The following is a 14,184-nucleotide window of genomic DNA, read 5'->3' as shown; positions in this document are numbered from 1 at the left end:
AACCCAGGAGTTGACTTCATCAGAAGACCCTGTCAAGTCCATCAAGTGACATCTAAAGAGTTCCTGGTTCCTTTGCGTGGTCTACGTCTCCAACCTCACCAGTACATTTCAAATTTGGGTCTCTTTATAGCCCTACAACCAGAGACTGTCTCCATACCATGTTTCTTATTTTCTTGAGAGGTCTGATTAAAGTAATCTTACAGACCTCATGGACTTGCTCACAATTAGTTTTAGCAGTTGAATTTTGGTCTTTCTTCACTGACACACAGTATCTAGTCTAAAGTTTTAATACACTTGCTGGAACCTCATCAGTTTCAGACATCGTCCACTTTCCTTCTTCTCCTGATAGCTCTTACACAACCTTGAGGTATATTTAGGATCTTTATTGTGCTGGAGAACAAAGGGCTGTCCAACTAGCTGTAACTCTGAAAGAACGGCCCGCATCTAAAGTATCTTTGACAGCCGTGCTGGATGAGATCACCATGGACTTGGTAAATGTGAAAAACCCTGGAAAACTCCTCTGGGTTGAAGTCTGTGTCTGCTTAGCTAACCTTGTCGCATCCTTAGCCTTATTGGTACCAGCGCCACTGAACACCATTCTTGACTCCCATGTCTCTTTCTGCGTACCGCTTTGTTTCAGTATTTGGGCTAGAATGCTACCTTGCCTCTAGTCTTTCTATTGTGAGGTAGGGAAATTATAGCTAAAGAGGCAATCCACGCTCTTGTTATTACACCCTAATGGTCCATTTATGTCTGTCCTAAATTTGATAGGTGAACAAGCGCTGATCATGCAGTAGACTTCATGCAGTCTTTTCTGCATAAATACTTGTTTTAGTTGGGGGCACCCTGAAGCACTTAGTGACTTCCTGCTGCTGGGATTATTCTGTTTCACGTTTTTGCTGACCCTTGACTGAGTCAAGAAAATATTTTACTTAATTAGTTGAAGGGGTTATTGTTTTATTCCACAAAACAAAGCAACCCCACACAATGACTCTGCCACCGCCATGCTGGAACGTGACAACCACACAGGCACAACTCATGTGCTCATCCTATCTGACTCTTAAAAATATTCATCATTTTGACCCATATTTTTCACATTTTTACTCACTGGTCCAGAACACAGATTTCCACTCCTCCGACACCCAGTTTATGTGTTTTCTGGATCACTCCAGTCTGCTTTCATGCAAGCGTACTCAGACTTTACTGTGGCACTACAAACTTCTTCTTAGGGGTAAAGCATATAACCTGATTAATAACTGATATTGGTTATTTACTAAAACCAGCCCACTGCAGACATTTCATTCCCCAGTGAGTTTTCATTAAACCCTGAATCAGAGATTTGCCAGTTTGTTCTCTATGGGGTCTCCTGTACCTCATAGAAGAGAGCCTTGCCTTTGTCATTCATCACTATCCCACCATCACCGTCCCATTTCCCGGCACACAATCCACTCAATCTCAAGGGCAGCTGGGCCAGGCATCTGAAGCCAGATTACGAAATGAATCACAGTGTTGAGCAGACTCACGAGCAACTGGGGTCAGTGGGTTGACGGTTTCTTTTAATCAGTGGGAAAAGACAAATGAAATACTTAGAGGTTGTGCTCTCTGAGACAATGCTGAAAAGGAATGGCACTGGATCAGACAGATGAACCCAAGTCAGCACAATTCAATTCTCAGATCAGCTGTAACGTACCGCCTTTAAAGAAACTAACATGTTTTTATATGCCAAGTTACGGAACAGCTACTCAGGGCATGGAACTGCAAGAGCCTGGGACCACTGGAGTCTGACCAGCAGTGCAGGTTATCAAAGTAGAACCTGCAGCTGGCTGAAGGAATGGACTCCTTCGTGTGGCAATGATGCGCAGACTGGGGGATCATTAAAAGTAAATGAGGGGTCCCTTGGGAGGATTTTACCGAAGGGAGTGTGACAAGGGTCTCAAGGGTCCCAGAGAGAGGTATTGTTGCGTCTATGGCCAAATGCATTCCTCCAGAGAGGGGTTGCTGTTGCCATGGTCACCAATCCCTTTGAGTGGACCCTGGGGGATGGAGGGGTACTACTCATCTCCCTACTATTGTATACCCATTTGTGTATGAGAGAATGTGTGTGTGTGTGTGGGGGGGGGGGCAATCTGTATGAGAATGCATTAGTCATCTCTATAACAGTAAAACAGAATATTGTGTATTTCAGTGTGTGTTCAGATTATTGTCTCTCAGGGTATGGAAATGCAGTGTTATAATACATACAAAATATAGTGCACTGTGTATTAGTCATTTCTATAGGACTATTGTTTAAAATGGATACGAATATTATGTGTTTTAGTGTGTGTTCACCTCACTGTCTTCCAGTGTATAGTGTGTCTATGCATGTCGGCCTGCGACTTATTTCAATACCACCACACAGAAGGGGACTACATTGCGTGTGTGTGTGTGTGTGTGTGTCTGTCTGTCCATGACTTAATTTATTTGTTGGAATCTGTGACTGACATATAAACATTCAAGATGAGATACTCCAAATCCATTGGCCCACACTCTCCTAAAGGTCTTTAACAGACCCCTAAAAATTAAGTATGCCCAAGGCTATGGATGCATACCTGGATATCCCACAGTCCTTTACAGGCCCGGAAAACAAACACCAATCTGCAATTCTGTGGCCTAAAGGAGACATTTTTGCCTTACCATTCCACTCAATCATATAGAGAAAGATCCAGACCAAATAACTGCCTTGGTGATTTCATTTTTCATCAGCGCTGTGGTGTGTGACAGATAACTGGAGGTCTAATAGTACATCCTCATTGTGGCCGGAGCAACATTAAGCATGAATATCGCTGAGTCTTAGTGTATCTATTAATAGCAGTATTATGAGCGTATTTCCACTGCCCAGCATTCTGCTTTTTTCTAGAAACAAACAAATTTGAAGGCAACATGATGGACATGTTATGGGGAGATGTTTTATCCATCTTTGAGATTTGCATTAAACGATTTGAGTTTGGCTCTGCTGGGAGCAGTGCTTTGAGGAGTCTGGGCTTTGTGTGTGTGTGTGTGTGTGTGTGTGTGTGTGTGTGTGTGTGTGTGTGTGTGTGTGTGTGTCTTGGTGGTGGACATGGAAAAGGAATTTCAAAGAAGGTGAATATGCACAGGTTTTGGAGTGAACACATGACCTGCAGATCACCAGGGTTGTCGTGCAACTGCCAACACTCATTTCTTCTTCAAACCCTACAGAGTAATCTGGGGTAAAGGTGAGTAACTGAAAGGAATTAATTCATTTACTCTAAAGGGGACTTCAGCCCTTGAAGTGGCATACTGCACACAACAGACCTAAGAAGCTTGCGAGGCAAAAAGAACGATGGGGTTATGAAATATTTCTGAGGGGGGTGAAGGTACGGTGGCCTTCAAGTACAAACTGCATGAAAGTTGGGCAAAAGACAAGCTCCTGCCAAGGAAATCACACTATTTCTGGGACAGCATTTCCTCTTAGAGCAAAATTTGAAATCTTATCTTTCCAGCAAAGCAGCTTACAATGAGCTTTGTACACCAAGCGACTTACACTGATTTATCCATTTATACAACTGAATAATTTTTACTGTATCCAATCAGGGTTAGTACCTTTATCAAGGGCACAACAGCAGGAAAGGAGATTTGAATCCAGGTCCTCTGAGTGTAAGAGAACAACTCCAACCAAAATGCCACCTGCTGGCCAACAAGCTTGGCAAACTGATGCTGACAGTCACTGTCATCAAAAAAACAACTGTGATCTGAAAAAAAATGTCTTAGAGATTTTTTCCTGTAGACAATAGTAACTGTAACAAATGATTTTAGATGTGTTTCTTACATAGTGTGTGTACAGGTCAAATTTATTGTTGTAATCAAAACATATGCATATGCACACACACACACACACACACACACACACGCATGCACGCGCACACACACGCACGCATTTTCTGAACCGCTTGTCCCATACGGGGTCGCGGGGAACCGGAGCCTACCTGGCAACTCAGGGCGTAAGGCCGGAGAGGGAGGGGACACACCCAGGATGGGACGCCAGTCCATCGCAAGGCACCCCAAGCGGGACTCGAACCCCAGACCCACTGGAGAGCAGGAGCAGGTCCAACCCACTGCACCACCGCGCCCCCTCCTTTACATTACATTTACATTTATTTATTTAGCAGACATTTTTCTCCAAAGTGACTTCCAATGTACTCTGTGTAGTGTTATGAGCCCACACACCTTATTCATCAAGGTGACTTACGCTGCTAGATACACTACTTACAATGGGTCACTCAAAACACATTCCTTTCAGTAAACAGCACATGAAACTGACCCAGTGGGTGGCACAGGGGTGACAGCTATTGCCTTGGAGTCAAGGGACCAGGGCTCAAACGGCTTGCTGTAATACCTTTGGTGATATAATAAAATTACACACAAATATAAATGGGTATATCATTGTAAGTAGCTCAGTGTAAAAATAATTAGTATGATCTCCTCATATCTGTGTGGGTCACAAGAGTGGTCTGGTTTCCTCCCACAGTCCAAAGGCATGTAGTTCAGGTAAACTGGTGACACAAATTTGTGTGTGGTGTGTGTGGGTGTGTGTTTGTGATTGTGAGGCTGTGTGGCTACCCTGTGATGGACTGCTGCCTCTTCCAGGGTAAACCTCCCCATAGCCTTGCTTGCAGTAATTCTGGGATAGACTCTGGATTGCTGTGACCCTGATCAGGACAAGCAGTTACCAAAAGTGATTAAGTTTTCTGCTTCTAATGTCCATCTTGGCTTTCAACATAATGACAGATCCAGCTAAAAAAAATTGTCTTCACACACTTATCCCACTTGTTAAGCCTGGTAAAATCAGAAGTATCCTGGATAAAATTGGAATTTGTTTTTCGTTATTCTAAAAATGCCACAAAACTTTAGTAATTAAAGATAAATTATAATTTATCCTTACAGTTACAGTAATTGGGTGCAGTGGCGCAGTGGGTTGGACCGCGTCCTGCTCTCCAGTGGGTCTGGGGTTCAAGTCCCACTTGGGGTGCCTTGTGACGGACTGGCGTCCCGTCCTGGGTGTGTCCCCTCCCCCCTCTGGTCTTATGCCCTGTGTTGCCGGGTTAGGCTCCGGTTCCCCGCGACCCCGTATAGGACAAGCGGTTCAGAAAATGCGTGTGTGAGTTACAGTAATTATAAATTAATTTGTTTTGCAGGTCAGGTTTAACTATCTGAGAAATGGAGCTGCAGTTCGACACTGTAAGCCGCTCTGGAGGAACAAGTCGGCTACAAGTCACAAATCCAACATGAAACCATAATTATGCCCTGAACCTCATAGGACATCCTTAAGATGAAAGGGGGCAGAGCAGGGGAGCACCTGAAGGAGGTGGGGGCATGGCTTCCAAAAGCCCCGGGGATGAGGACAACAGACAGCCACGGGTGAAGGTGATGTCATCCAGGCAGATATCTCCCCTCTTTCCCACCTTGCCCTCAAACACAAGCTGAAAGTCCTTGGTGGAAGAGAGCGGGACCTCGTGGCCTTGCCAGTAGTTACCCTGGTCACCCGTCAGGTTGAGCAGCAGCTGCTGATCGTGGGGGGACCTCCCTAACATGATGCTGAGCGTGCCAACCCCGTCCCCAGACATGTGGAGGTAAAATACAACCTGGGGGTCAAGAAGAGGGACGGAGAAAAAAGGTGGTGTGGCGGTTAAGGAACTGCCTCCATGACAAGAGAAGCTGCAAGATCAAGACTTGTGGGAGGGGCTGAAGTATAACGCTTCAGCCGTTAAACAAACATATATCAGAAAATGTAAATTATATAATTGCTGAAATATAATTCTGATACATAACTGATATAATTGCTATATTTTGCACTCCTGGATTTAAATGTATGTCTGCAAAATGAGTAAATGCTGCATTTCATTGCAATAATTATCATGTGGAATATGGAATGATTATAATTACTCCAGTAAGTTTTTGATGAAAGATACAGGATAGAACACTGAACTATAGGACCCATCGCTTCAAACACAAGGCTGTGGACGATTATTTCACAGGTACAACAGCAGGATCCCTACTGAGACCTGAAATGTTCACCTTTGAACCCATGGTCTTTAACTACTTTGTCTAAAACTCACTGCTCACTGGTTCATCAGTGGCAGGAAAATACCGAAAGTTCTTGAGCGACAGATCACACACACACCAGGGATACACAGAGTCTCAGGCATGGGAGTGCGTGCTGAGGATGTATGTCCGTGCGTGTGTGTGCGCACTTGCATCCGCGTCACCTTGCATTGCCGGCTCCTCGAGCTCAACATAGGGCTCACAATCCGAGAGATGTCCCCTTCTGTCTGCGGGAAGGAGCTCTTCAGGTAGATGTAGTGGCCCGAGGGGTCTCTCACGGTGTGGTCGGTGGAGGGGCCCGTGCCCCCCATGGAGGCGCCGCCCGCCTTGGTCAGCCAGTTGAAGTCATTATGCTGACATTGGTGCCAGGAGCAGAGGTCGAACTCAAAGTTGCAGCGGCCATTGAAGCCGACTGGTGAATGAGGGTGAGAAAAACCTTGGATTACACACTCCATACCGGTAAAACACTGAGTCTCTAGGGGCTAGTGTACTGGTGATAGATAGATAGATAGATAGATAGATAGATAGATAGATAGATAGATAGATAGAGTTAGGAAGAGGGATGGGGGTTATATTTCAGCTGAGGAAGAGATATCATATGATGGAACAATCTCCCCCTGTCCCTCAGAGCTGATGAATCCTTCCCAGCATTGAAGAAGGGTTTCAAACCCATTGCTTTTACACCCACCTCCCTCCTGATCTCTTGACAGCTCCAAAAGTGAGCCCAACACTGTCTGCTACAAGTATCTATTTTCTCTTTCAATGTCACTTCTATATGGAGCTACCCGAGGGATGTGAACACCAGCAACATTATGATATCGAACAAATGAGCTGTGTTTTGATAGTCCCGTGTCTGTTTCGAAAGCTCTTCATTCGTTGCTGATACATGTATGCCTCTTTGGAGAGAAGGATCTGCTAAATTAATACATGTAAATACAGGTGGTCCCCGATTTACGATGGTTTGACTTCCAATTTTTTTGACTTTACGATGGTGAGCTGGCGATAGACATTCAGTAGAAACCATACTTCGAATTTTGAATTTTGATTTTTTTTTCGGGAAAGCGATATGCGGAGTGATATTCTTTCGCGATGCTGGGCAGCGACAGCGATCCGCATCTCCCAGTCTGTCACGCAAAGGTGTGTATTAGGTTCGTTATATTTGTTTTCGACTTACGATGGGTTTCGTAAATCGGGGACCACCCGTATAATGGGAATGTATTGCAACATCTGAATGGGGAAAGGAAAGAGTTTGCAGGGTTGAGAGAGCCTCTCACTGCAGATGTAGGGGTTCTCATCAGACCAGTCCCCGCAGTCGTCGATGAAGTCACAAAGGTGCTCGGAAGGGATGCAGTAGCCGTTGGCGCAGGCAAACTCCTCCAACGTGCACGGCCCCGTGGGAGCTTGCGGTGGCACACAGTCCTGGAACGAGACGTCGTCCACCACCACGTCGCCCAGGTAGCTGATGCCGCGCTTCGCCCGCAGAATCACCTGGAACACATGGATACAGTGTGATGCTACACCTATTCAGGTGTATTTAGACCCCTAACAATATCACAGACGTCATTTGCTACAGATGAACATTTATCTGCCACTTCTCTCCTAAACTACTTACAGTTATTTACCCAGCTAGGTAATTTTTACTGGAGCAATTTAGGGTTATTACCTTATTCAAGGGTACTATAGCTGGAGGTGGGATTCAAACCTGCAACCTTTGTGCCTAAGGGCAGAAATGCTACTCACTACACTATCAGCTGCCCCATTTAGCATCTTGTAGCATCAATATGTTTCATGTTAGAACCATGTAGAAAAATCATTTTAAGTTATTCATTCATTTATTGATACTTTTCTCCAAAATGAAGTACAGCGTTAAGCTGCTTAAAATCATTTACCCGTTTACACAGCTGGGTAACTTTTACTGTACCAGTTCAGGGTAATCACCTTAAACTAGGGTACAACAGCACAAAGTGAAATTTTACCTGGGTCCTTTCAAGTGAAAGGCAACAGTTTTAATTCCTACATCACCTACTTTACTATACTAACTCACAGTCTTACCATGTGCCTGTATAAAGACTCGCAGGGTATTTCATTTGCATTCATTCATTAAGCTGACACTTCACTCTAAAAGAACTTCCAATCTTTTACTCATCCGTACAGCTGGCCAGCATTCACTGGAACAGTTTTAGGGTAAGTACCTTGATCAAGTGTACCACAGAAGGAAGTGTGATTCAAACCTGAGACCACCAAGTCTAGAAACAGCAGTTCGAACCACTACGTCACCTGTTGGCCCACAATAAAATCAAAGTCCTTCTGTATGAAAAATATGTAAAGGTAATACATCAGGGGTCATTGCTTTATTAGTGCACTTTTTCAATCAGAGAATTGTTTCCATCTATAAAAAGAGTGACTTTGAGTGAGCTGTGTGATCCTATCAGACCGAAGAGAATAAGGGCATCTCAGCTACCAAGAAGTGCTTCTCCAACACATCTCTGACACAAACCTCTGCATCTGAAGGAATCACCCGACACCTAGAAATGTTAATGAATATAAGAGCGGGCGTTACAAAGGTCAAGGTTTTTCCAAACACATCTCAGTAATTCACGTATTCTTTGTTATCGTGTTGAGGTGAACTTTACGGAAACAACCTTTTTACATTTGTGAGGCAGTAATGCAGTATTTAAAACCGAGACTGAAACAGAAGAATCGGTGTTTGTGTGGCTTGGCTAACAGCGATCTGCCATCATAACCTACCATGCTTCCTAAACCATATTGCTGAAAAGTTATATTTGACTACTTATGGGCAAGAAGTTATAGCCATAATTAAATATCTGTATAATTTATTAAAGCGCTAAAAGTCAAATGCCATTTCAAGGGCAAAACAGGAGGAAGCCTCTGTTTGAAGCACTGTAAAAATAGATTTATGTATTCGATGATTTCATTACGTCATTAAAGGGCAGAATCATGGTTTAGCGCTGACTACTTCGACCAAAAGAAGAAAAACCAAACTAATACAAGAAGATATGACTTTGCAAACACCAGCAGAGCAGCAGATGGCGCCATGGTTAGAGCTGCCCCTATTGAAATAAAACTGAATGTAGTATCCATTGTAGTACCCTTGTGCAAGGTAATTACTCTGAATTAATCAGTAAAAATTACCCAGCTGTAAAAATGAGTAAATCATTGTAAGCAGCTTAGTGTACAAAGCTAACACTGTAACTTGCTTTGGAAAAGAATGATAACATCATGATTTTCCAAGGGGATGAGAGATAAGAGTTACTCCATCTGGACAATGTTGTTTTTTATCAGTATGTTTACAGTAGTTATTTGGCTAGCTTGAACTGTCTTGGAAGAACGCCCAGCGTGTTCCGGATTATTCCACCGGCACTCGGCAAGAAGCTACTGGCACAGGTAGAAGGTACTTGGCCCAGCAGATGCACCTGGAAGTTGTGATGGATTCCCAGTAAGACTTCTCCACGCTTCCAGAGGTAGCCCTGGTTGCCACTCTGGGACCAGAGCTCGTGGGTCTTGCTTCCGAATTTGCTCAACACCTGGGGCGGGCAGAACAACAAAAGACGCTTTATGGTCGCTGTCCTCTCTACTGCTAATTTCCTGTATGTCTTTTTTTAACGTTTTGCCTACATTGTGCAGCATTCTATACTAAAGCAACTTTTTTCAGCTGAGGGAATTTGCTGCAATACAGGGTCTCCAAACACAGGCAACTTTGGCATATACAGCTCATAGTAGCAGAGAACAACATGACAGCCAGGATGGTAAATTAGCATCCGATGCAAAGATAGAGGCCCGTTGTGCCCTGAGAAAGACACCCAACTATAACTACTTTAATTTCCATCCATTTATGTTAATAGATGATTTTTAATTACATATGCAAATCATTGTGGATGAGCAAGCCTGCAAATTTAATAAGCAATGTAAGATAATCATCAAACAGATGCAGCTAATAAACGCTCTTATACAATAGCGATACAGGCATGGGAATAAACAGTCCAATGGCGCAATTGCTGAAATGTAGCTAATAAACGCTGAGATGCAGCAGCCAATAAGATGCAGTAAAAGGAAAGAATGAACAAGGGTAGCCAGTCAGAAGCGGCAAAAAGAAACAATGCACCAAAACAGCCAATCAGATGTAAATATTGAGTGACGTAATCCAAACGAACTCACCTGTAGTGTTCCCACTGTGAAGCCACTCATGTGGTACCAGAAGACTAAAGTGCACCGGGGGCCCGTGTTGGAGATGATGGGGGTCAGGAGGTCATTGATTTGGCCATAACCTCCGTTGGAACTGTCGGCATACATGTACCAGCCCTTGGGGGTGCCTCTGGGATAGGATGGTAACAGGATGCCTTTTTACTGTGTTTTATTTGATTTTACCATAGAACAGCACATTGAAAGTCCAAAAGCAGCAAGAAAAGTTAAATCGGTGTGGTCATATGAGGTAGCAAGAACAGGAAATGGAACCCTGCTCAAGTAAACTCCATCCCACTGTTACCATAGCAATCAGGATGCCCTGTGAGCCCCCCTCAGTGCCAATCATAGGTTACCTCAGGAGTTGGATGAGGTGGGGTTTGGAGGCTGTGGGAAAAAGAGGAAGACGGCAGGCAAGACAACACTAAGGGCCTATTCACACCCGGATCCAAGTCCCGATGCCGTGCGGAACTTCACTGAGTTCATGTGGATCGCATGCTCTCCCTGCCGCGAGCAATCAGTCTCACCACCGAGGCCTGGCTGCATGGTGTGCGATTCCCTACCGGGCCATCCTCACCGATGTGTCTCAGAGGTGACGCGAGAGTGAACAGACGATGAGGAGTTGGCTAATGAGCCATATGGCAGTTCAATCATCCCTTCTGCTGGGAGGAGGAGGACGGGGAGTTTGGGATGGGACGCGTTCCGCAGAGAGAGCATGCTTTGTGGACATGACCATCTGAGGAACATCAGGGCTTTGCTGACAGAGCCATCACTTTTATCGCAAATGACCATGATAATCAAATGATCACCTGCTTTGTAAGTCTATTTTTACTGAAGAAGTCACTCATAGTGCTGGTAAGCAGTTAGTCGATGGACGCAGACAGAATTTAGACATTTGCACACTGCAATTGGGATTCTCTCTTCAGTAAGCTGGACAGGACCATAATGATGACAGAAGAATGGACCTAGCGATGCCTTAGCATTGAGCATGAGAAGAAGGCTTCTTGATCCCTGTGTAAAGACTGTAGACTCCCAGCTCATGACAGCCATGACCTGTAAAGGCAATGTCAACTCACAGGGTGTGATCATTGGCCGGTCGGTGGTACTCTTCCCCATGATGAATGGACTGGCCTTGACCTGAAAACCACCGGAACACATGCAGGGAGCCATTGGACCAGCTGCGGTACCACCCACAAGTGTCACCCCCTTCGAAATCACATCGCTCCTTCACTGTGGGAGAGGAGGAGGGTTTCAGATCCATGCCAGAGTGACAATAGTCACGCTGAGACTGGAGTGGGGTGGACCAATACCCACCGCAATCCAGCTCGTCCGCACCGTCGGGGCAATCCGGATGGAAGTTGCACCTCTTGGCCAGATCGACACAGTACCCAGTGGTGGCGCACACCATCTGTCCATTGGCACACGTGTGGGGAATGCTCGTGGACGGCAGAACAGTGACTGGAGACGGAGTGGAGCCCGGCGAGGGGAATTCTCCTTTAAAACATCACACACACAGAGGTCAAAGGTCAAATTCTCTTCCCATTGGTTGAGAGCAAACTCAAAGCAGCAAAACCGCATGAAGTATTTGTTGCCAAAGCTTTTCGACTGTGTTTAGACAGTTATGATATTTGACCAAAAAAAACATTGTTGAGAACAAAAGGGGATGAAAAGTTTACTTCACGTGAAAATGTCAGAACCTGGTAATTCCTAAACCCCAAAATATCAAAACCTCTGGCACAGTGTTATAGGTTTATCTATCTATCTATCTATCTATCTATGTAATTTTATGTGAAACGCACCAATAAAAATGCATTGATTCTGTCATAGACAGCTGTGATTACCATCGTATGGAAAGCAATCCAGGAAGGACAAATCGTCAATAGCGATGTCTCCATTGAAGTCGTCGCCCACCATGCCCTCCACCAGAATCTGGCAACAGAGTCAAAGAGCCGGAAAAACCAAATCATCTTTCCGTCCAGTGGCTCAGTGTTGGGACGCACCAGTGTGGATTAACTGTAGTCGAAGCTGCAGTTGAAGTTGAAAACACCCATCATTTGAAAGTGATACGGGAAGCTTGGAGTTGGGTTTGCATCTCCAGTCTTGCTGCAGATACAGTAAATATTACTCAGCTGTATAAACTGGAAAATAATTTCATGTAGCTTGGTGTACAAACAAAATCATGGTGGTTTTACATTTCTTTATTAAGCAGACACATTTTTACAAAGCGACTTCCAATGAACTCTGTGTAGTGTTATGAGCCCACACACCTTATTCGCCAAGGTGACTTACACTGCTAGATACACTACTTACACTGGGTCACTCATCCGTACATAAGTGGAACACACTCTCTCTCTCTGTTACTCACACACTATGGGTGAACCTGAACAGCATGTCTTTGGACTGTGGGAGGAAACCAGAGCACCTGGAGGAAATCCACACAGACAGAGGGAGAACATGCAAACTCCACACAGACTGAGCAGGGATCGAACCCATGCCCTTTCACACCACAACACTACTCACTGTGCCACAAGGTTTTAATTTTGACATGAGGTTGACCACACCACCTGGGGAGTGAAACCTAATGCTAGATGTAGATTTAAAAGGACAAAGAAAGCAAGGTTTTAATCGTGCCTGAGAACTTTCACAGTAGGAGTGCAGACTAAACAGCTGTGGTAAAACGGAGGACATCAGTACCCCGAAGTAGATCCTTCGGTACATGATGCTTCACGCCCCTTTGCTCTGAGTTTGATGCCATCGCTGTCTGCCAGCCCCAACAGCGACACATTTCAACATTCCCGCCGTTTCTCAAAGAGCCTAGAAAGCTCCGCAGATGCAGTGCGAGGTCTCAGAGCATACTTTGGCAGCACTGCTTTGGACCTCCAGCAGACAGCCTGTAATTGACCCCAAAATAGCATCGCTGTGTTGATTCAGCAACAGTAAAGTCAGAAGATGTGTTTCGTTCACTGTTCAGCGAGAACAATTTCTAATCACGGGGTGTATAACAGAGGTCTCACGAGAAACACAAACAATGAGACTAAGGTTATTGTACTTTGAATACTCAAGAATGATTCTGCATAAGCATAAATTTGTGTATGGAATGGTGTATGCTAGTGCAGATTGTGTGATGCACAGAGATGGTCTCCTTGGAGTGTATACAAGTGTACGTATATCCTACGGGATACATGGATACAGGATTGTAGCTGTTGATGCTGAGACTGACAGACAGCAGTTTATTGGACACCTGCAGATTTTTCAATTCAGTTATATTTTAGGTCCACCTTTATAAATGAAATGCTAAGGAGTGTCGGCTGTGCTGTCCAAACGGTCCTGCAAAGCACATAATAATGTCCCGTCACCAGTTCCTTAGCAACAGGGAACACTGAGTGAAAAGATTAATGGAAAATAGGTATTTATATATTTTTTTGGTTTCCCCTCAGGGATCCGAAAGTCTCAGAAGACCTGTAAGTAAAAGGATGTTCTTCATGTGACCACATGTCATCTCTGGCTGGAAGCTGAGAAACCAAGTAATTAACAGATGCGTCTCAAGTGTGGACTCGACAGCAGGGGGTGGATCTTCATGCATTTGAATCGTCTGCCCAAGTGGGCGGGGCAATTGCTTAATTAAGTCCCTGATTGGCTGACAGAAGGAGCCAATAAAAGGGCAATTTTGGCAACAGCCAGCCACTGGGACTGGACCCTCCAGGGGGACTGGACTATTTGGGCTGTATGTGCCTGCCAGTGGGCTTAGGGATGCTGGCAGAGATTCGCATCCCATGTACTTTAGCTGCAGGTGCAGTTATTTTCGGATATGACTTCAGTGGAAGGCAACCAGCAGCATAAAAAAGCCCATAAGAGGAGTACTTTTTATTGATGTCATAGTAAAAA

General features: G+C 44.7%; 1 protein-coding gene across 1 annotated transcript in view; it reads right to left on the bottom strand.

Annotated features, from left to right (window-relative positions):
• Positions 1-14,184, bottom strand: part of malrd1 (MAM and LDL receptor class A domain containing 1) — a 92,553-nt gene that overhangs the window by 49,812 nt on the left and 28,557 nt on the right. The window contains exons 20-27 of the mRNA XM_029254858.1: positions 12,141-12,228; positions 11,614-11,793; positions 11,376-11,529; positions 10,276-10,432; positions 9,534-9,644; positions 7,374-7,587; positions 6,264-6,511; positions 5,354-5,639 (exon numbers count right to left, since the gene is read on the bottom strand). Of these exons, the coding sequence (XP_029110691.1) occupies positions 5,354-5,639; positions 6,264-6,511; positions 7,374-7,587; positions 9,534-9,644; positions 10,276-10,432; positions 11,376-11,529; positions 11,614-11,793; positions 12,141-12,228 (1,438 nt within the window). The remainder of the gene's footprint in view (positions 1-5,353; positions 5,640-6,263; positions 6,512-7,373; positions 7,588-9,533; positions 9,645-10,275; positions 10,433-11,375; positions 11,530-11,613; positions 11,794-12,140; positions 12,229-14,184) is intronic.

Source organism: Scleropages formosus, chromosome 9 (genome assembly GCF_900964775.1).
Source record: "Scleropages formosus chromosome 9, fSclFor1.1, whole genome shotgun sequence".
Taxonomy (NCBI): Eukaryota; Metazoa; Chordata; class Actinopteri; order Osteoglossiformes; family Osteoglossidae; genus Scleropages; species Scleropages formosus.
This window is presented reverse-complemented; position numbering and strand designations above follow the sequence as displayed.